At 43.8% G+C, this 23,848-nt stretch overlaps 1 protein-coding gene across 4 annotated transcripts in view; it reads left to right on the top strand.

Moving 5' to 3' along the window:
* The window catches only part of med15 (mediator complex subunit 15), a 219,181-nt gene that overhangs the window by 179,221 nt on the left and 16,112 nt on the right, over positions 1-23,848 (top strand). For all 4 annotated transcript variants that reach the window (XM_068055440.1, XM_068055438.1, XM_068055439.1 and 1 more), the window contains 2 exons: positions 261-327; positions 1,397-1,557. In XM_068055440.1, the coding sequence (XP_067911541.1) occupies positions 261-327; positions 1,397-1,557 (228 nt within the window). The remainder of the gene's footprint in view (positions 1-260; positions 328-1,396; positions 1,558-23,848) is intronic.

Here is a 23,848-nt window from a genome sequence, read left to right as displayed (position 1 = left end):
TTTCAGTGCTGTATCTCTATAAAAAAAAATACAAGGCTACTGGCTAACTGCTGGAAAATGGGATTAGAATAGTTAGGTGCTTGATGGCCGGCACGGACACGATGGGCCGAAGGGCCTGTTTCTGTGCTGTATAACTCTTACGAGTCGATGACTGGCCGAATGGCCGCCTTCTGTGCCATAAACATTCCTTTTCTTCTATATTAAAGGGCTGATTCCTTCTATCAGTGATATTAAAGGACTGATTTGGGTTTTTTTCACAGATGTTCTTTGGCAACTCTCCAGAAGTGTGAAATTGCTTTGGAAAAACTGAAGAATGACATGGCTGTGGTGAGTTGTCCCGTTCGATTTAGTAACCAGAGAGCTTCAGTATATTTTTTTCCCAGTTTTCTTCCCTTCTCCTGCGGACTCTGATGATTGTTGGAGTGCGAATCCCACAAGAACCAGCCATGCCCTGGTACCTTGCCCAAGTACCCCTTCTTTACATGCCAGTCTAGTCACTGGGAACCGGGAACTCTTCAGCTGTGGTAAATATTCTAGCCTAGCCCCATTCTGCCTTCGCCCAACATCCATGCACATAGGGACAGGAGTAGGTCATTCTGCCCCTGTAGCATGTTCCGTCATTCATAGATATTCTACTGGGAATCATCAGATAGCGATTAGGTGCAGAAACCGGGTGGGAACTTTTAAACTCCTTTTTCCTAACCAGGTCCCGAAGGCTGAATGTAGTGCCACTACTGTTCCAGCTAACGCAGCACAGACTAGTGATTGAACCCATATTATTCAGTGCTAAACCAGCTCATTGGCTGAGTGGAAGTGAAGTTTGATTTAAGAAGAATCGCTGTCGCAGGTAGTGTATAAATAAACCCCGAGGCATCACCTCACCTAGTACTATTTATCCCCTCCCTGCCTGGCGCTGTTTCCATAAAGGTTTAGTTAAATTAGCTGAATGTCATAATTTGCTGAATGTCATAATTTGCTGAATTATCGGCAGACTTTAACATTTGTGTGTCAGCAGTTGCACAGAGAGGAACATTTTGCCATTCGTACCTCTTGAAAAGGTAACATAAGATGATTAGAGAGTCTTCTGGGCTAGTTTATGGTCATGGCCAGTGCTGTTTCCTGGGCAGCTGGTTCAAGAGGTGCCAGGATGCTTATCAGTAACGTTTGAGTAACCCAGCACAAGGGTTAGTTTGCCCACCAGGTTGTGCATTGCATTCAAGATCTTTACTGAAGTTTCAGCTTGAGCTCTAGTGAGTTTGTTAAAATGGGGCCTGGTCTCCAGACATGGCATCTGCTTTTGGGGGTGGTGAGCTTATTCCTTCTTTTGCTTTATGTCAGTGATCTTGGTGAGAGGAAAACATGATGGTGGTTAATAAAGTTTCTGTTCTGCCGCCAGCCCACTCCTCCACCTCCACCGATGTCCATCACAAAGCAGCAGTACCTGTGCCAGCCACTCCTTGATGCTGTTCTGGCCAACATCCGCTCCCCGGTCTTCAACCATTCCTTACAGCGAACCTTCGGACCTGCCATGACTGCCATCCATGGACCACCAATCACGTACGTATCATAATATTAACCCTTCACCCCGAGAGTCAGGTTTGCTGAACAGCCCCCCAGGTCTTTTCTGCAGCATCACTTGAACATGTGTTTCAATGATGGGCTGACTTTTGATTAATGCTTTGAGGTTAATTTTGGAAGAACAAGCCTTTATAGAGAGTCTCGCACAACATCCCAAATTTCTTTTCAGCCAATGATGCACTTTTGAAGTGCAATCACTGTCGGCAAATGTGGTGCCAATTTGCACACAGCAGGATCCTAGCAGCATGTAAATGACTGGTTAATTTGTTTTTAGTAGTGTTGTTTGAGGGCTAAATGTTGGCCAAATTATAAGCACAACAACTTGCATTTATTTGGCGCCTTTAGCGCAGTAAAACGTCCCCAGCCACTTCACAGAAGCATTACCAAACAAATTTTGATACCCAGCCACAAAAGGAAGTGTTAGGACAGTTGACCAAAAAACTTGATCAAAGAGGTAGGTTTTAAGGAGCAGAGACATTTAGGGAGGGAATGGCAAACATATGAATTAGGAGCAGAAGTAGGCCATTCAGCCCCTCGAGCCTGCTCTGCCATTCAATAAGATCATGGCTGATCTGTTTGTGTTTCGAATTCAACACTCTCATCTACTCCCGATAACCTTTGATTCCCTTGCCTGACAAGAATCTATCTACCCCCCGCTTTAAAAATATTCAATGACCCCGTCTCCACCACCTTCTGAGGCAGCGAGTTCCAAAGTCACACAACCCTCAGAGAGAAAACATTTCTCCTCATCTCTGTCCTAAAAGGGCGAACCCTAATTTTAAAACAGTGCTCCCTAGTTCTGGACTCACCCACAAGAGGAAACATCCTTTCCACATCCACCTTGTCAAGACCATTCAGGATCTTATAAACTTCAATCAAGTCTCCCCTCACTTTTCTAAACTCCAGTGAAAACAAACCCAGTCTGTCCAACCTTTCCTCATATGACAACCTACTCATTCCAGGTATCAATCTAATAAACCTCCTCTGAACTCCCTCCACTCATTTACATCCTTCCTTAAACATGGAGACCAAAACTGCACACAGTATTCAAGATGTGGTCTCACCAGTGCCCTGTATAACTGAAGCATAACATCCTTACTTTTATTTTCAATTCCTCTTGTAATAAAGGATAGCTTTCCATTTAAAGTCCTGCTCGGGTCTGCAAATGAGACCCGATCCGAGCCCGACAGAACCCCATCCAATCCCATGCCCGACCTAGCCCGAGTCTTTCCATTTTTTCCCGCACCCGACCCGACCCGACCCAACCATCGGTTAACATACCTTCCATTTTTCACTTTGTTTCTTACCTGCACAATCTTAAAATAACTGTAACAAAACCACCTTTAAAGTCCAAAGAGTAAATTAACATTAAAGTCACTTATTTGAGGTGGTGATAGAGTGTGGCCGGACCCTGAAGTGCGACCCGACCCAAACCTGACGCGTGTCGGGTCCCGTTGGGCTCGGGTCGGGTAGCAGGCCTTTAATTCCAGTAGCCTTCTTTATTACTTGCTGTACCTGCATCCTAACTTTTTGTGACTCATACACTAGAACACCTCGATCCCTGTGCACCTCGGAATTCTGCAGTCGTTCTCCGATTAAGTAATACTCTGCTTTTTTATTCTTCCTGCCAAAGTGAACAACTTCACATTTTCCCACATTATATTTTTACCCACTCACTCAACCTATCTATATCGGCCTGCAACCTCCTTATGTCCTCTTCACAACATACTTTCCTACCTATCTTTGTGTCATCTGCAAATTTAGCCATCGCTGCCCTCATCTAAGTCATTGATATAAATTGTAAAAAGTTAAGGCCCCAGAAAGACCCCTGCGGGACTCCACTCGTCACATCCTACCAATCTGAAAAGGACTCATTTATGCATACTGTTTGTTTTCTGCCAGCCGGCCAATCTTCTCTCCATACTAATATATTACACCATGAGCTCCTACTTTGCACAACAATGTGGCAGTTTTCAAATGTCTTTTGGAAATCCAAGTACAGGCCATCAACGGGCTCCCCTTTATACACAGCGCATGTTACTCCTTCAAAGAACTCCAATAAATTGGTTAAACATGATTTCCCTTTCACAAAACCATGCTGACTATAGCTTGAGTATTTCTAAGTGCCCAGCTATAGCCTCCTTATTGATCGATTCTAACACCTTCCCCACGACAGACATCAAGCTAATTGGCCTATAGTTCCGTTTTCTGTCTCCCCCCCTTCTTGAAAAAGGGGTTATATTTGCTACTTTCCAGTCTGTTGGAACCTTCCCAGAATCTAGCGAATTTTGAAAAATCAACACCAATGCATCTACTACCTCACTAACTACCTCTTTTAAGACCCTAGGATGAAGCCCATCAGGACCCGGGGACTTGTCAGCCCGCAGCTCCATCAGTTTGCTCAGTACTGTTTCCCTGGTAATTGTAATTTCACCAAGTTCCACTCTTCCTTCCACCTCCTGATTTACAGCTATTACTGGAATGTTTTTTGTATCTTCTATATTGAAGACAGAAGCAAAATATTTGTTCATTTCATCCACCATTTCCTTATTATCTTCTATTAACTCCCCATTCTCACTCTCTAGAGGACCAACACTCATTTTACTTACTCTTTTCCTTTTTAAATACCTGTAGAAACTCTTGCTATCCGTTTTTACGTTCAAGCTAGCTTCCTCTCATACTCTAAATTCTTTCTCCTGATTAACCTTTTAGTCATGCTCCGTTGCTCTTTATATTCTGACCAATCATCTGACCTGCCACTCATCTTTGCACAATTATTTTCTTTTTCCTTAAGTTTGATGCTTTCCTCAATTTCTTTAGTTAACCATGGATGGTGGGAATTTTAGAATTTCTTTTATAGTAGGTATAGTAGATAGGACTTCAAGCTAATTAGTGTGGGGGAGGGTTCAATTGAAGGGAAGCTTAAAAAATTAAAAAGCAATGAGAGAGCAGAGGTGCAGGGTAGTGAAGAGGCAAACGGTAATCAAAGTGTGACAGGAAGGGGGAGAAAATATAAGCAGAGGAGTGTAGCAGAAATTAGAACCTGAATGAGTAATAATGGCAAAAAGTCAAAGCTTAAGGCGCTTTATCTGAATGCACATTTGTAACAAGATAGATGGGTTGAACGCACAAATAGAAATTAATGAGTATGACTTGATAGCTTTTACAGAGACGTGGTTGCAGGGTGACCAAGATTGGGAACTCAATTTTCAAGGGTATTCGACGTTCCGTAAAAATAGGCAAAAAGGAAAAGGAGGTGGGGTAGCTTTGTTAATAAAGGAAGGGATCAGTGAGGTGGTAAGTAGTGATATAGGTGCAATAGATGGTGATGTGGAATCAGTTTGGGTGGAAATAAGGAATAGCAAGGGGAAGAAGTCATGGGTGAGAGGCTATAGGCTCCCGAAGAGTTGCCTCACTGTCGGACAAAAGTATAAATTGGGAAATAATAGAGGCATATGAGAAGGACGCTACAATTGTCATGGGTGATTTTAATCTGCATATTGACTGGACAAATCAGATTGGCAGAGGTAACATGGAAGACGAATTTGTAAAGTGCATTAGGCATTGTTACTTAGAGCAATATGTTGCAGAACCTACCCGGGAACAGGCTATTTCAGATCTAGTAATGTGTAATGAGGTAGAATTAATAAGAGATATCGTAGTTATGGATTCTCTAGGGGGTTGCGATCCACCATGGTAGAATTTCAAATTCAGTTTGAGGGCGAGCAACTTGGGTCTCAAACCAAAGTCCTAAACGTAAATGAGGACAATTACAAAGATATGAAGAAAGAGTTGTCTAAAGCGGGCTGGGAAAATAGACTAAGGGGAAGGTCAGTGGATGAGCAGTGGCAGACATTTGAGCAGATATTTCATAACGCCCTGCAAAAATTTATCCTGATCATAAAGAAGGACTCAATGAGAAGAATGAACTACCCATGGTTAACAAAGGTGGTCAAGGAGAGTAGCCAATCAAAAACTAAGGCATACAAAGCATCGAAAACTAGTGGTAGGCCAGAGGATTGGGAATTTTATGGAACCAGCAGTAGATTACTAAAAAGCTAATATAGAGGGAGAAAATTGATTATGAAAGTAAATTGGCAAGATATATAAAAACAAACAGCAAGAGCTTCTATGGTTCTATTAAAAGAAAGAGAGTAGCTAAAGTGACTGTGGGACCTTGGAGGATGCGACTGAAGAATTGATAATGGGGAACAGGGAAATGGCAGATAATTTAAACCAATATTTTGCATCGGTCTTCATGGTGGAGGACATTATAAACATCCCACAGATATCAGATAAGCAAGGAGCTAATGGGAGGAACGATCTTGTAACAGTCTCTATCACGAGAGACTAAGTATTTGACAAACTAATGGGACTAAAGGCAGACAAGTCGGCAGGACCCGATGGCCTACATCCAAGGATTTTAAAGGAAGTGGCTGCAGAGATAGTGGAGGCATTGGTCAAAATAGTCCACAACTCACTGTTTTCCGGGAGGGTCCCAGCGGATTGGAAAACCACTAAAGTGACGCCCCTGTTCAAGAAGGCAGGGAGACAAAAAGCAGGAAACAAAAAGCAGGCCAGTCAGCCTAACATCGATCATTGGGAAAATGCTAGAGTCCATTATTAAGGAAGAAATAGCAGGACATTTAGAAAAGCTTAGTGCAATCAAACAGTGTCAACATGGTTTTGTGAAAAGGAAATCATGTTTGACAAATTTGCTAGAGTTCTTTGAGGATATAACAAGCAGAGTTGATAAAAAGGAACCGGTAGTTGGAGTGTCTTTGGATTTCCAGAAGCCATTCGATAAGGTGCCACATAAAAGATTATTGCACAAGATAGGAGCTCACGGTATTGGGGGTAATGTATTAGCATGGATTGAGGATTGGTTAACACACAGAAGACAGAGAGTCGGGATTAATGGGTCTTTTTCAGGTTGGAAAGACGTAACTAGTGGAGTGCAACAAGGATCAGTCCTAGGGCCTCAATTATTTACGATCTGTATTAATGACTCGGAGGAGGGGGCAGAGTGTAATATATCCAAATTTGCTGACAATACAAAAATGGGTGGAAGGGCATGTTGTGATGAGGCCATAAGGAATCTGCAAGGGGATATAGATAGGTTGAATGAGTGGGAAAAAACTTGGCAGATGGAGTTTAATGTAGGAAAATGTGAGATCATGCACTTTGGTAGGAAGAATCAAAAGGCAGACTATTATTTAAATGGAGAGAGACTCCAAAAAAGTGCAGCACAGAAGGATCTGGGTGTTCTTGTGCATGAAACACAAAAAGTTAGCAGGCAGGTGCAGCAAGTAATTAAGAAGGCAAATGGAATTTTGGCCTTTATTTCTAGGGGTTTGGAGTTTAAAAATAGGGAAGTCTTGTTCCAACTGTACAGGGTGTTGGTGAGGCCACACCTGGAGTACTGTGTACAGTTTTGGTCCCCGTATTTAAGAAAGGATATACTGGCATTGGAGGCAGTTCAAAAGAAATTCACTAGGCTGATTCCTGGGATGAAGGGGTTTACTAATCAAGAATGCCTAAACAGGTTAGGCCTTTATTCATTAGAGTTTAGAAGAATGAGGGATGATCTTATTGAAACGTACAAGTTTCTGAGGGTGCTTTGACAGAGTAGATGTTGAGAAGATGTGGGGGTATCTCGAACTAGGGGACATAGTTACAGAATAAAGGGACACTCATTTAAAGCTGAGATGCAGGAATTTCTTCTCTGAGGGTTGTGAATGTCTGGAATTCTCTGGAATACCCCAGAGAGTTGTGGAGGCTAGATCACTGAAAGTATTTAAAGAGGAGGTAGATAGATTTTTGAAATATTGGGGAGTTGAAGTCTGGGGCAGGTCAGCCATGATCTTATTGAATAGCGGGGTAGCCTTGAGGGGCCAAATGGCCTACTCCTCCTATTTCTTATGTTATACTTATCCTGAGTATTTTGAAATATCTCCTTGAATGTCTGCCACTGTTTCTCTATTGGTCTGTCTCCTAGCCTAGTAATCTAGTTCACTTCAGCTAGCTCAGCTTTCATGCCCATCTAGTTGCCCTTATTTAAGTTTAAAATGCTCGTCTTAGATTCACTCCTCTCTCTTTCAAACTGGATGTAAAATTCATTCATATTGTGGTCGCTGCTACCTAGAGGTTCATTTGCACAGAGGTCGTCAATTAATCCTGTCACGTTACACAAACACCAAGTCGAATATAACCTGCTCTCTGGTTGGTTCCAGAATGTGCTGCTCTAGGAAACTATCTCGAAAGCATTCTATGAATTCCTCATCCAGGCTACTATTGCCAGTCTGATTTTTCCAGTTTATATGTAGATTAAAATCACCCATGATTATTGCTGTCCCTTTATCACAAGCACCCAATATTTCTTCTTGTATACTTCATCCTACATTATGGTTACCTTTGGGGGGCCTGTAGACCACTCCCACGGGTGACTTCTTTCCTCTGCTATTCCTTATCTCCACCCAAACACATTCTACATCCTGATCTCCTGAACCAAGGTCATCTCTAACTATTCCAGAGCTTTAGGGCCTAGGCAGCTGAAGGCAGAGCCGCCAGTGGTAGAGCAAGAGGCCTGTATTGCAGGAACGCAGAGATTTCCGAGCATTTTAAGATTGGAGAAAGGTTCCAGAGATAGGGAAGGATGAGAATATAGCGGGATTTGAAAACAAGGATAAGAATTTTAAAATTGAGACATTGCCAGACTGGGAGTCAATGTAGGTCTGTGAGCTATGGAGATGATGAGTGAATGGGACTTAAAATCATAAAATCGTAACAGCACAGAAGGAGACCATTCGGCCCATCTTACCTGTGCGGGCTCTCTGCAAGACTAACTCACCTAGTCCCACTCCCCTGCCTTTTCCCCGTTGCCCTGCAAATTTTCTCTCTTCAGATAATTATCCAATTCGCTTTTGAAAGCCTCGATTTTATCTGCCTCCACCACACTCTCAGGCAGTGCATTCCTGATCCTAACACTTGCTGTGTAAAACAGGTTTTTCTCATGTCGCCGTAGATTCTTTTGCCAGTCACCTTAAATCAGTGTCCTCTGGTTCTGGATCCTTCCGCCAATGGGAACAGTTTCTCCATATCTACTTTGTCTAGCCCCCTCATGATTTTGAATACCTCTATCAGATCTCTTAAACTTCTCCAAGGAGAACAGCCCCAGCTTGTCCAAACTATCCACGTAACTGAAGTTCTTCCTCCCTGGAGCCATTCTCGTGAATCTTTTCCGCCACCCCTCTAATGCCTTTACATCTTTCTGAAAGTGTGGTGCCTGGAACTGAACACAATACTCCAGTTGAGGCCGAACCAGATTTTATAACGGTTTATGGGGGAGGCGGTGGCATAGTGGTATTGTAACCCAATGACCTCAGGTATTGCTCTGGGGATATGGGTTCAAATCCCACCATGACAGAAGGTGGAATTTGAATTTAGTTAGTAAATCTGGAATTAAAAGCTAGTCGAATGATGGCCATGAAACCATTGTCGTTAAAAATCCATATGATTCAGCAATGTTGTTGACTCTTAAATGCTGTCTGAAATGCCCTGGCAAGCCACTCAGTTGTATCAACTGCTACAAAGTCAATAAGGAATGAAACTGAACGGACCACCCGGCATCGACCTAGGCACCGGAAACGATCCTGCAAAGTCCTCCTTGCTAACATCTGGGGGCTTGTGCCAAAGTTGGGAGAGCTGTCCCAAGACTAGACTGACATAATCATATTCACAGAATCATACCTTACAATGTCCCAGACACCGCCATCACCATCCCAGGGTATGTCCTGTCCCATCGACAGGACAGACCCAGCAAAGGTGACAGCACAGTACTATACGTATGGGAGGGAATTGCCCTGGGAGTCCTCAACACCAGCTCCGGACCCCATGAAGTCTCATGGCAACAGGCCAAGCATGGGCAAGGAAACCTCCTGCTGATTAACACCTACCGCATCACCCCTCTCAGCTGATGAATCAGTACTCATCCATGTCGAACACTACTTGGAGGAAGCACTGAGGGTGGCGAGGGCGCAGAATATACTCAGTTCTGATGAAGGTTCACTGACCTGAAAAGTTAACTCTGCTTCTCTGTCCACAGATGCTGCCAGACCTGCCGAGTATTTCCAGCCTTTCTTGTTTTTATTTCAAATTTCCAGCATCTGCAGTATTTTGTTTTTATTTTAATGCAAAAGACAAGGCTGAAGCATTTGCAATAATCTTCAGCCAGAAGTGCCGAGTGGATGATCCATCTCGGCCTCCTCCTGAAGTCCCCATCATCACAGATGCCATTCTTTAGCCAATTCGATTCACTCCAAGTGATATCAAGAAACAACTGAAGGCACTGGATACTGCAAAGGCTATGCGCCCTGACAACATTCCGGCGATAGTACTGAAGACCTGTGCTCCAGAACTTGCCACGCCCCTAGCCAAGCTGTTCCAGTACAGCTACAACACTGGCATCTACCTGGCAATATGGAAAATTGTACACAAAAAGCAGGACAAATCCAACCCGGCCAATTACCGCCCCATTAGTCTACTCTCGATCATCAGTAAAGGGATGGAAGGTGTAATCGACAGTGCTATCAAATGACGTTTGCTTATCAATAACCTGCTCAGTGATGCTCAGCCCCAGCAAAACTGGAGTCAATAGGAATCAGGGGGAAAACTCTCCGCTGGTTGGAGTCATACCTAATGCAAAGGAAGATGGTTGTGGTTATTGGAGGTCAATCATCTCAGCTCCAGGACATCACTACAGGAGTTCCTCAGAGTAGTGTCCTAGGCCCAACCATCTTCAGCTGCTTCATCAATGACCTTTCTTCAATCATAAGGTCAGAAATGGGGATGTTAGAGAGTCATAGAGAGATACAGCACTGAAACAGGCCCTTCAGCCCACCGAGTCTGTGCCGACCAACAACCACCTATCTATACTAATCCTACATTAATCCCATATTCCCTACCACATCCCCACCATTCTCCTACCGCCTACCTACACAAGGGGCAATTTACAATGGCCAATTTACCTATGCACCTGCAAGTCTTTGGCTGTGGGAGGAAACCGGAGCACCCGGCGGAAACCCACATGGTCACAGGGAGAACTTACAAACTCCGCACAGGCAGTATCCAGAACTGAACCCGGGTTGCTGGAGCTGTGAGGCTGCGGTGCTAACCACTGATGATTGCACAGTGTTCAGCACCATTCACGACTCCTCAGATACCGAAGCAGTCCATGTAGAAACAAGTGCTAGGCAATGACTATCTCAAACAAGAGAGAATCTAACCATCTTCCCGTGACATTCAATGGTATTACGATCGCTGAATCCCCCACCATCAGCATCCTGGGGGTTACCATTGACCAGAACTAAACTGGAGTAGCCATATAAATACTGTGGCTACAAGAGCAGGTCAGAGGCTGGGAATCCTGCGGCAAATAACTCGCCCCCTGACTCCCCAAAGCCTGTCCACCAGCTACAAGGCACAAGTCAGGAGTGTGATGGAATACTCTCCACTTGCCTGGATGGGTGCAGCTCCAACAACACTCAAGAAGCTCGACACCATCCAGGACGAAGCAGCCCGCTTGATTGGCACCCCATCCACAAATATTCACTCCCTCCACAACCGACGCACAGTAGCAGCAGTGTATACCATCGACACGATGCACTGCAGCCACGCACTAAGGCTCCTTTGACAGCACCTTCCAAATCCGCGATCTCTACCACCTAGAAGGACAAGGCCAGCAGATGCACGGGAACACCGCCATCTGCAAGTTCCCCTCCAAACCACACACTATCCTGACTTGGATCTATATCGCCGTTCCTTCACTGTCGCTGGGTCAAAATCATGGAACTCCCTTCCTAACAGCACTGTGGGTATACCTACCCCAAATTGACTGCAGCGGTTCAAGAAGGCAGCTCACCACCACCTTCTAGAGGGCAATTAGGGATGGTCAACAAATGCTGTCCTAGCCTGCAAAGCCCGCATCCCATGAATGAATGAATTTTTAAAAATCATCACTTCCTTGTTCTTGTACTCTGTGCCCCTATTTATAAAGCCCAGGATGCCATATGTTTTATTGACCGCTTTCTCAATCTGCCCCGCAACCTTCAATGATTTGTGCACATATACCCCCAGGTCCCTGCACCCCCTTTAGAATTGTACCCTTTAATTTATATTATCTCTCCTCAATCTTCCCATCAAAATTAATCACCTCATATTTTTCTGCATTAAATTTCACCTGCCACTTGTCCGACCATTCCACCAGCTTGTCTATGTCCTCTTGAAGTTAATCACTATCCTCCTCAGTTCACAATACTTACAAGTTTTGTGTCATCCACAAATTTTGTAATTATGCCCTGTACACCCAAGTCTAGGTCATTAAGATATATCCAGAAAAGCAGGGGTCTTAACACTGACAAGAAATGCTGGAATCACTCAGCAGGTCTGGCAGCATCTGTGGAAAGAGAAGCAGAGTTAACGTTTCGGGTCAGTGACCCTTCTTCGGAAGGGTCCGAAGAAGGGTCACTGACCCGAAACGTTCCGAAGAAGGGTCACTGACCCGAAACGTTAACTCTGCTTCTCTTTCCACAGATGCTGCCAGACCTGCTGAGTGATTCCAGCATTTCTTGTTTTTATTTCAGATTTCCAGCATCCGCAGTATTTTTCTTTTGTCTTAACACTGACCCCTGGGGAACTCCACTATATATCTTCCTGCTGTCTGAAAACAACTGTTCACAACAGGGATGGCGCCAGAAGGCGTATGGCCTGCTTGCCCTCATTGGCCGAGGCATTGAGTACAAGAGTTGGAACGTCATGTTACAGTTGTACATAACGTTGGTTAGGCCGCATCTGGAGTACTGTGTGCAGTTCTGGTCGCCGCATTACAGGAAAGATGTTTAGAATTGTGATTAAGCTAGAGAGGGTGCAGAAAAGATTCACAAGGGTGTTGCCTGGTTTGGAGGGCTTGAGTTATAAAGAGAGATTGGATAGGCTGGGTTTGTTTTCCCTGGAGCGAAGGAGGCTGAGAGGGGAAATGATAGAGGTATATAAAATTATGAGAGGCACAGATAGGGTAGATAGCCAGGGTCTGTTTCCCATGGTAGGGGTGACTAAAACTAGAGGGCATAGATTTAAGGTGAGAGGGAGGAGGTTTAAAGGGGATCAAAGGGGTAAACTTTTCACAGAAAGAATAGTGGGTATCTGGAGTGAGCTGCCTGAGGAGGTGGTGGAGGCAGGAACAGTAGCGACATTTAAGAGGCATCTGGACAAGTACTTCAATGAGCAAGGCATAGAGGGATATGGAATTAATGCAGGCAGGTGGGATTAGTATAAATAGGCATTATGGTTGGCATTGACGCAGTGGGCCGAAGGGCCTGTTTCTATGCTGTACGACTCTCTGACTCTACTCTGTTTCCTGTCATGAACTGACTTCGTATTCATGCTGCTACTGTCCCTTTTGTTCTGTGGACTCTAACTTTGCCAACAAGCCTGTTAATGTGAGACTTTATCATTTGACTTTTGTAAGTCCATGTACACTACATCAACTGCATTACCCTCATCAACCCTCTTTGTTAACTCATCAAAAAACTCATTGAGCACAATTTGCTCTTAACAAATCTGTGCTGGGTTTCCTTTATTAATCCATATTTGTCCAAGTGATTATTAATTTTTGTCCTGAATTATTGTTTCTAAAAGCTTTCCCACCACTGAGGTTAAACAGACTGGCCTGTAGTTGCTGGGCTTGTCCTTGCACCCTTTTTTGAGCAAGAGTGTAATATTTGCAATTCTTCAGTCCTCTGGCGCCATCCCTGTATCTAAGGAGGATTGGAAGATTATTTCCAATGTCTCCACAATTGCTATCCTTACTTCCTCACCATCTCATCCGGTCCTGGTGACTTATCAACTTTAAGTACAGCCAGCCTGTCTAATACCTTCTCCAGCATATTTTACCCCATCCAGGGTCACAACTACCTTTTTGGTGTGAGTTGGGATATGGGCAGCAGAGTTTTGGACGAGCTCGAGTTTATAGAAGGTGGAAAATGGAAGGCGGCCAGGAGAGCATTGGAATAGTCAAGTCTAGAGCTAGCAGAGGCATAGATGAGGGTTTCAGGAGCAGATGAACAGGCAGGGGTGGAGTCGTGCGACATTTCAGAGGTGGACATAGGTGGTCTTAATGATGGTGCAGATATGTGGTCGGAAGCTCATCTTGGGGTCAAGTACAACACCAAGATGGTGAACAGTCGGGTTCAGCCTCAGACAGTTGTCAAGAAGAGGGATGGAATCAGTGGCTGGAGAATGGAGTTTTTGGCGGGGGTGGAAGAGAATGACTTTGGTCTTCCTAATATTTAGGTGGAGGAAATTTCTGCACATCTATTACTGAATGTCAGACAAGCAGTCTGACAATTTAGAGAAAGCTGAGGTGTTGAAAGAGGTGGTGGTGAGGTACAGCAGAGTGTCATCAGCGTACACGTGGAACCTGACACTGTTTTCGGATGATGTTGCTGAGGGGTAGGATGCAGGTAAAAAATGGGAGGGATTCAAAGACAGATCCTTGGGAGAACACCAGAGGTGATGGTGCAGGAGTGGGAAGAGAAGCCATTGTAGATGATTCTTTGGCTATGATTAGATAGTTAAGAATGGATCCAGGTGAAGACATCCCACTCAGCTGGACAATAGAGGAGAGGCATTGGAGGAGAATGATGTGGTCAACTGTGTCAAAGGCTGCAGAGAGGATGAGGAGGAATATTTTATTTTTGGCACAATCACTGAGGATGTCATCTGTGACTTTGATGAGAGCCATTTTGGTCCTGTGGCAGGGGCTGAAACCTGATTGGAGGGATTCACACATGAAGTTCCAGGAAAGATGAGCACAGATTTAGGAGACAACACATTCAAGGATCATTTGAAGAGGAAAGGGAAGTTGGAGGCGGGATGGTAGTTTGCAAGGATGGAGGGGTCAAGAGTTAGTGTTTTTTTGAGGAGGGGGTGATGATGGCAGATTTGAAGGAGAAAGGGACAGAACCTGAGGAGAGAGAACCATTAAGAATATCAGCTAACATGGGCCAGAAAGGGAAGTTGGATTAGACAGATACGCAAACTTTGAGAGCTCTTTGCCAGTATAGTTTATCTATCTTACCTTTGGGATCTCCTTTCCACCAGATTGTTGCCAGGGCTGTTCTTAGTCCCAATCACTTTTTCAATCCCAGCACTGGTGCACTGTGTGCAGCTCTTCCCTCCACACAAGCCCACCTGGAGGTGGAGCCTTCAGTCATCTCGCCTGCAAACACTTGATCTCTTTCTGTTCTTTCTTTCTTTCTCTCTCTGTCTCTTTCCCTAAATCTTTTCATTTTGCTACATCTCTCCTAACCTTCCAAACCCTCATTAGTGTCTAACTTAGTAGCAGCACCTATGATTACCTCCATTGACCCCTTCCCCCCCCTGCCACCCCCACTTCCCTGCTTGGGACAAACCAGTAAACTGTGAGGCTCCTTGAAATGTTTTGCCATATTAAAGATACGAGTTAAGTTTAAGTTGTATACATTTTGTGCTCATCAGTGTGAGGGATGCTTGTGTAGAAAGTCAAGGTAGGGGGATATCAGCAAAGGTTCCTGCTCCTTCACTGTCCACTGCTTTCCCTCTACCCCCAGCTGGATGGTGCACATGCAAAGATGAGGACCAAAAGCAATGGGCTTTGTTGTGATGCCCTTTGTAACTGAATAGCCCACTGGGCCTCATGCAGGGACAAGGGATACTTGCTCGAGGTATAGGGGGACAAAAATCTCTAGGAGAGAAGGCTGAGGGGTGACCTAATAAAGGTCTTTAAGATTGGGTAGACATGGAGAAGATGTTTCCACATGTATGGGTGTGCAAAACTAGATAAATAGTCACTAATAAATCCAATTAGGAATTCAGGAGAAAATTCTTTACTCAGAGATGAGCGAGAATGTAGAACTTACTACCACAGGGAGTAGCTGAGACCACTAGCATAGATGCATTTAAGGGGAAGCTAGATAAGTAGCGCATGAGGGAGAAAGGAATAGTTGGATATGTTGATGGGGTGAGATGAAGTAGGGTGGGAGGAGTCTTCTGTGGAGCATAACCACAGGTGTAGACCACTTGGCTGAATGGCCAGTTACTATGCTGTAAGTGCTATGTGTAAAACAAACAGGAGAGGAAAGAAAAGGAGGCATAAAATTCTGAAACATACTGGCACAGATCAGGAAGATCAGGCAGAGGTGAGCCAAAGAGGGGTATGTGAAAGGAATACAGCAGAAAATATAAAAGCTAACAAAGTATTGTTAATAGCAGGAGCTTAAGAAATAGGAGCAGGAGTAAATCATATGGCCGGTTGAGCCTGCTGCACCATTCAATATGATCATGGCTGATTAGCTTCAACTCCACTTTCTTGCCCACTTCCCATATCCTTTGATTCCCTGAGAGGCCAAAAATCTGTCTATCTCAGCCTTAATTATATTCAATGATGGAGCATCCACAACCCTCTGGGATAGAGAATTCCAAAGATTCACAACACTTTGAGTGAAGAAACTTCTGCTTATCTTAGTCCTAAATGATCATTCTGTCACCCTGAGACAGTGCTCAGTGTTCTAGATATCCCGATCAGCGGAAACAACCTGTCAGTGTCTAGCTTATCAAGCTCCTTCAGAATCTCGTATGTTTCAATGAGATCGCCTCTCATTCTTCTAAACTCCAGAGAATATAGGCCCATTTACTCAGCCTTTCATCATAGGACAAACCTCTCATCCCAGGGAGAGTAGCTAAAATAATCTTTGGTCCCTTAGAGACAGAAACGGGAGAAATTATGGGAAATGAAGAAACGGCAGAGACATTGAACAAATATTTTGTGTCTGTCTTTACAGTAGAAGATGCATGTTACATAGCAGAAATAGAGGGTAACCTGGGGCGAATGAGGAAATTAAAGTAATTGATATCAGCAGAGAAAAAGTACTGGAGAAACTTAAGGGGCTAAAATCCGACAAATCCCAGAACCTGACGGCCTACATCCTAGGGTTCTAAAAGAGGTAGCTGCAGAGATAGTGAATGCACCGGTTATGATTTTCTAAAGTTTGCTAGATTCTAGAATGTCCCAGTGGATTGGAAGTTAGCAAATGTAACACTGCTATTCAAGAAAGGAGGGAGAGAGAAAACAGGGGACTACAAGCCAGTTAGCCTGACATCAGTCATCGGGGAAAGTGTTGGAATCTATTATTAAGGAAGTCTTAACAATGCACTTAGAATATCATAGTATGATCAGACAAAGTCGACATGGCTTTTTTACAAAAGGGAAATCATGTTTGACAAAGTTATTTGTTTTTTGAGAATATAACCAGTAGGGTAGATAAAGGGGAATCAGTAGATGTAGTATACGTGGATTTCCAAAAGGCATTCGATAAGGTGTCACACAAAAGGTTAATATGCAAGATAAGGGCTCATGAAATAATATATTAGCATTTTTAGAGGATTGGTTAACGGACAGGAAGCAAAGAGTGGGCACAAACAGGGCATTTTCAAGTTGGCAGGCTGTAATTAGTGGAGTGCCGCAAGGATCGGTGCTGTTACATGAATGACTCAGACAAAGAGACAGAACATAATGTATCTATGTTTATATAAAGAACAGTACAGCACAGGAACAAGCCATTCAGCCCTCCAAGCCTGCGCCCATCATGATGCCTGTCTAAACTAAAACCTTCTGCACTTCCAGGGTCCGTATCCCTCTATTCCCATCCTATTCATGTATTTGTCAGGATGCCTCTTAAACGTCGCGATCGTACCTGCTTCCACCACCTCCCCCAGCAGCAAGTTCCAGGCACTTGCCACCCTATGTGTAAAAAAAAACTTGCCTCGCACATCCCCTCTAAACTTTGCCCCTCGCACCTTAAACCTATGTCCCCTAGTAACTGACTCTTCCACCCTGGGAAAAAGCTTCTGACTATACTTGTAAAAGCTTTTACAAACTGTTTTTATATTCCTGTCATATTCTATTTTTTCCCTTTTTATCAGTTGTTTGGTGGCCCTTTGCTGGTTTCTAATACACTCCCAAACCTCAGGCTTACTACTATTCTTTGCAACATTATAAGCCTTTTCTTTTAATCTAAGACTATCCTTAACTTCCTTAGTAAGCCACAGATGGATCTTTCTTGCTGAGTTTTTGTTTTTAATGGAAAGTACTTTTGTTGAACATTTTGAATTGCTTTGTTAAATATTTCCCACTGTTTATTTACCACCATACCTTTTAATCTATTTACCCAATCAACCTTAGCCAGCTCTCCCGTCATACCTAAGTAATTGGCTTTGTTTAAGATTCTTGTTTGGAGTTGGAGTATGTTGCTTTCAAACTTAATATGGAATTCAGTTGTATTATGATCATTTTTTCCCAGCGGCTCTTTTACTGAAATAACTAATTAACCCTGCCTCATTGCATAATACTGGATCTAAAATAGCTTTTGCCAGGACACTGATCCCAGCCGGTTTAAGTGGAGCCCCTCAGAACAGCTCCCTCTTTCCTGAGTACTGATGCCAGTGCTCCCATGAATCAAAATCCCTTCTTCCCACAGCACTCTTTGAGTCATGCGGTCAATTCTCTAATCTACTTGACCCAATGCCAGTTGGTGCGTGGCTCAGGTAACAATCCAGAGATGATTACCTTTAAAGCTTCTGTGTTTTAATTTGGATCCTAACTCCTCAAACTCTCTCAGCAGAACATCATTCCTAGCTCTACCTATATCATTGGTTCCTATGTGGATCACAACAACTGGATCTTCCACCTCCCATTCTGAGTGCGTCTCAAACCGCAAGGAGTTGTCCTTAACCCTGGATCCGGGCTGGCAACACAAGCTTTGGAGATTCTGGTCACGGTTGCAGAGAACAGTATCTATCCCCCCGACTGTATTGTCCCCTATCATTACCACGTTACTTTCCACTTCACCCCCCGCCCCACCCACTTGACTGGCCTCCTGCACCATAATGCAACCGTCAGTTTGCTCATTCATCCTGCAGTCCTAGTTCTGAACCACACAAGTAGCAAGCACCTCATACCCATTGGTCAAAGTCAATGGCTGAGGCTCCTCCATCACGATATGCTGAATCCCCATACCTGCCTGACTCAGTCATAACCTCCTGTCCCTGACCATTGAGCAACTCTGAACTTCTACTTAACCTGAGGGATGTGACTGCCTCCTCCACCCTGCAACTCAGACTCCTGCCCAACAATTCTGAGCCAAGTTTGCTTAAGCTGCAGACACTCACCGTAGATATGGTTGGCTGGGTCTGCAATGCATTCCACAAATTTCCACATGTTGCAGTCATGGCACACTACCAGCTACGCCATGTCATAGCAAATAGGAGCAGGAGTAGGCCATTCGGCCCTTCGAGCCTGCTCCGCCATTCATTATGATCATGGCTGATCATCCAACTCAGTAGCCTGTTCCCGCTTTCGCTCCATACCCTTTGATCCCTTTAGACCCAAGAGCTATAGTTAACTCCTCCTTGAAAACATACAATATTTTGGCCTCAACTGCTTTCTGTGGTAGCAAATTCCACAGGCTCACCACTCTCTGGGTGAAGAAATTTCTTCTCATCTCAGTCCTGAAAGGTTTACCCCGTATCCTTAGACTATGACCCCTGGTTCTGGACTTCCCCCACCATCGGGAACATCCTTCCTGCCTGTCTACCCTGTCAGAATTTTATAGGTTTCTATGAGATCCCCCCTCACTCTTCTGAACTCCAGTGAATATAATCCTAACCGACTCGATCTCTCCTCATACGTCAGTCCCACCATCTCAGGAATCAATCTGGTAAACCTTTGCTGCACTCCCTCTATAGCAAGAACATCCTTCCTCAGATAAGGAGACCAAAACTGCACACAATATTCCAGGTGTGGCCTCACCAAGGCCCTGTATAATTGCAGCAAGACATCCCTGCTCTTGTACTCGAATCCTCTCGCTATGAAGGCCAACATACCATTTGCCTTTTTTACCGCCTGTTGCACCTGCATGCTTACCTTCAGCGACTGGTGTACCAGAACACCCAGGTCTTGTTGCATATTCCCCTCTCTCAGTTTATAGCCGTTCAGATAATATTCTGCCTTCCTGTTTTTGCTACCAAAGTGGAAAACCTCACATTTATCCACATTATACTGCATCTGCCATGGATTAGCCCACTCACTCAACTTGTCCAAATCACCCTGAAGCCTCTCTGCATCCTCCTCACAACTCACCCTCCCACACAGTTTTATGTCATCTGCAAATTTGGAGATATTACATTTAGTTCCCTCATCTAAATCATTAATGTATATAATGTATATCTGCCTATATTTATTAAATTAGTCAATTAGTTCTTAATTTAGTTCGCTAAAGTAATAGCAAGTTACAGTCTCCTAGCTTGGAGACAAAAGAACACCACTCACCAGCTACTGGAGGTGAAATAAAAAGCAGCACCTCCTTTCCCCTCTACATCGATTTCCCACTTGTACCAAATTCCCAACTGAACATTCTGTTCCCCAATCGGTCTGTGCAGTAGCAAACACTCTCTACTTTTATAGTGAGCTTATGCCTCACACCCAAGTTACAACTGCTAAGTCTGCTTTCTGCTACAGTAATTAACACTTATACAGGGAACCACTTTCAGTTAATTGACAGTTAGCTGCCACTGCCAGGCAGTTTCTGTTAACTAGGTATCTTAACTAGCTTGCAGTTTTAAAGTTTTAAGTCAGAATCTGGCTGTTGATTGAAATTACAGCTTGAGAAATACTTAGCAGAGAAATCCCCACTTGCACAAAATTCCTGACTTTGCATTCGGTCCATAAAGCACTCTGTTCCCAGATCACTTGTGCTCCCTGCTCTCCGAGACGGGAGCAGGCTCTTGCGAAGCCGTTTACCAGTGGCTATAGGAAACGATGTGTGAGGGTAGGCAGGGGGAGGAGACAGAATTACTAAATTGTGACCTGGTGACTCTTTTCATTCAAGAGCAAGGAAGATGAGCTGCCCAAGTTTAGAGAAGAGCATAAGGGACATTAGCATCCTTCCGCATCATAAGGAAAGGTGCATTAGCGAAGTGTAGGATGTTAAAGGTGAAGGAAGGTTGCAGGCTTCGACTGTTCTCATCCACTGATGCTGGTGGGAGGCAGTTGAGAAGATCACATGGCCGCTCACTGAGACCTTTCAGAGCTCACTGCAATTGCCCAGCATCTCACTGGATTGGAGAGTTACAGATGTGAGCCCACTGTTTACAAACAAAGAGAAGGGTTGAACCAGCATGTGCATCTATGAGCCCGGTTACAATTGTGGGGAAAGAGTTTAAGATTTTGATGAGGGAGAGTATTTAGGAAGGATGGGATGGTTAGAGGGAGGCAGTAAGAGGTCCTGAAGGATTGCTCCTTTCTGACCACTCCACCGGATTTCTTTGAAGAGTTGATCTAGTAGGTGGAGTGAGGTTTGCAGAATAGTGTACAGTATAATAGGAAATGTAGATTAACAATGCAGAAGTCTGTGTTATGAGAATGAATTTTTAATCTTTCATGGGATGTGGGCATCACTGGCGAGGCCAGCATTTGTTGCCCACTGAGTGGCTTGTTAGGCCATTTCAGAGGGCCACACTGCTGAGGGTCTGGAGTCGCATGTAGGCCAGACAAGGTAAACACGGCAGATTTCCTTCCCTAAAGGATCTTAGTGAACCAGATGGGATTTTACAACAATCAACGATGGTTTCATGGCGCCATCACTAGGACAATTAATTGAATGTATTAGTTAATTGAATTAAATTCCACCAGCTGCCATGGTGGGATTTGAATCCATATCCCCAGGGCATTGGTCTGGGCCTCTGGATTACTAGTTCAGTGACATTACCATTATGCCACTGTCTCATGGTTTAGATTGGGTCATTACACGGCAATGCTTAATTAGCAGAAGGTGTCAGGTTAATGCCATTTAAGAAGCATCAAGGAAGGATATAAATGCGTTGGAAGCAGTTCAGAGAAGGTTTACTAGACTGATACCTGGAATGGGGGGCTATCTTATGAGGAAAGATTGGACAGGCTAGGCTTGTATCTGCTGGAATTTAGATGGGTAAGAGGCAACTTGATTGAAACATACAAGATCTTGAGGGGTCTTGACAGGGTGGATGTAGAAAGGATGTTTCCTCTTGTGGGAGAATCTAGAACTTGGGGTCACTGTTTAAAAATAAGGGGTCGCCCATTTAAGACAAAGATGAGGAGAAATTATTTCTTTCAGAGGGTCTTGAGTCTTTGGAATTCTCTTCCTCAAAAGGTGGTGGAAGCAGAGGTAGATAGATTCTTGATAAGCAAGGAGGTGAAAGGTTATTGGGGGTAGGTGGTAATGTGGAGAAATCAGTTCAGTTAGAATTATAACTAGTTTATAGAGAACATAGGATCAGAGGAAATAGGAGCAGGAGTAGGCCATTCGACCCATCGAGCCTGCTCCGCCATTCAGACAGATCATGGCTGATCATCTACTTCTATGCCATTTTCTCAACTATCCCTTGTCTTGCTTTCAGCTGTTAGTTTTGTAAGGTGTGATGTTTATCACTGGACAAAATTGTGTCATCTTCTACATAAACAAAGCCTAGATTTCCAGTGAGAATCGAATATAGGTGGTGCAACACGACTATCTATTGGTATAGCAGCATATGGGACATACAGAACACATGACAATCTCAGTTGACAGCTTTAGAGCTAAGTCATCTGACATTGTCCCTCCAGGTGTATAAATAGGCTTACTTTCAGAAATTCTTTAGAATTCACCTGGATTGGTTAGTCATGGACAGCTCTCAATAGATATCCTACTATTAAGTATAGAAGCAATAACCTACTTGTACTTTCTATCAATGTTATCAATAAGCTGATTTATCTCTGGTGTACAAACCTATATAATTTGAATTAATATACAAGGGAATGAATGTTACCTAGGTCTTCGTCACCTCCCACAAAACAGACATGATGTGTTCCCATGGAATAGATTGCAAAGAATCAGTCTGGATTGCTGTGTAGTTGAATAGTAAACATTAAAGAGTGGTAGAGCATAATGAGGTATCGGAGTGGAAATAATCGTTAGTGAAGTTCCACACAGGCCAGTGTTTATAATTCTTTGTGATAGAATATTGTCTGAATTTGCAAGTAACAGCAGTGTGCAGTGATGCTAATCAATGTGCGATAATCTGGAAGGATCTGACCTGGCTCAGTCACTGGGCAGCAATGTGGATTACATAATAAAAGTCAAGGAGCTGGAGACAACAGAGCAGGAAAGAAATTCAGAGGTTCCGTTGGAGAAGTCATTAAAACCACTGGATCATTAGTTGCATGTAGTCAAGAAAGCAAGTGAAATATTAGGATGTCTAGCTAGGGGAATGACTTATGCCAAAGCGGTGATGTTGGTGAGACTATTTAGAGCACTGTATTGAGTTTTGGTCTCTGCATTACAGAAAGGATAGTTAGTGGAGGGAGATTGGAGGCAGTTGAGTTATGGGGAAAGATTGTGTGCCCTGTGACCTTACTGCCTGGAGAAGAGAAGGATCTTGATAGAGGTTTTAAGAACTTTTCAGAAAAATGTGAGCTAGAAACATTCCACTGTCATGGACAGGATACACATGTTGGTGGGCTTTATTTAAAGTTATCGAGTAAATATTGAGTCAACCAATGATTTGGAGGCAGGGTGGGCCTTGTGTTTTAACTCCTGACTGAAACTACAGTAAACAGAGTATCCTAAATATAGCAGGATTATTTGTCCGGCAAAATTCAGAGAGTGGAGGATCATTACCTAATAGAGATTGTGTGTATAAAGTCATTGCCAGTCACTGGAGCAGTGTAATTAACAGGATAATTAGCCAATCATCTCCATTCTTGTATAATAAAAGCAAAATACTTTGGATGCTGAAAATCTGAAATAAAAACAGAAAGTGCTGGAAAAACTCAGCAGGTCTGGCAGCATCTGCGGAGAGAGAAGCAGAGTTAACGTTTCAGGTCAGAGTTCTGAAACGTTAACTCTGCTTCTCTCTCCGCAGATGCTGCCAGACCTGCTGAGTTTTTCCAGCACTTTCTGTTTTTATCTCCATTCTTATGTTGTCCTTCTGGTGGGGAGTTGTCACTACATGCATCCTTAAAATTAAGGGTCAACAAAGAAGATGATAGAAATGTGGAATAAATTACCAGAGGGAGCAGTAACTGTCAAGGTGTAAAGAAGGAATGGACGCGTGCCTGTTAGTAAATAGTTCAGGACATTTAGTTCTTGAATCTCAGCATGGA

This window comes from Heterodontus francisci, chromosome 23 (assembly GCF_036365525.1).
Source record: "Heterodontus francisci isolate sHetFra1 chromosome 23, sHetFra1.hap1, whole genome shotgun sequence".
In the NCBI taxonomy this organism is placed as follows: Eukaryota; Metazoa; Chordata; class Chondrichthyes; order Heterodontiformes; family Heterodontidae; genus Heterodontus; species Heterodontus francisci.
The sequence above is the reverse complement of the archived record's forward strand: the minus strand, read 5'-3'. Positions and strand labels throughout refer to the sequence as shown.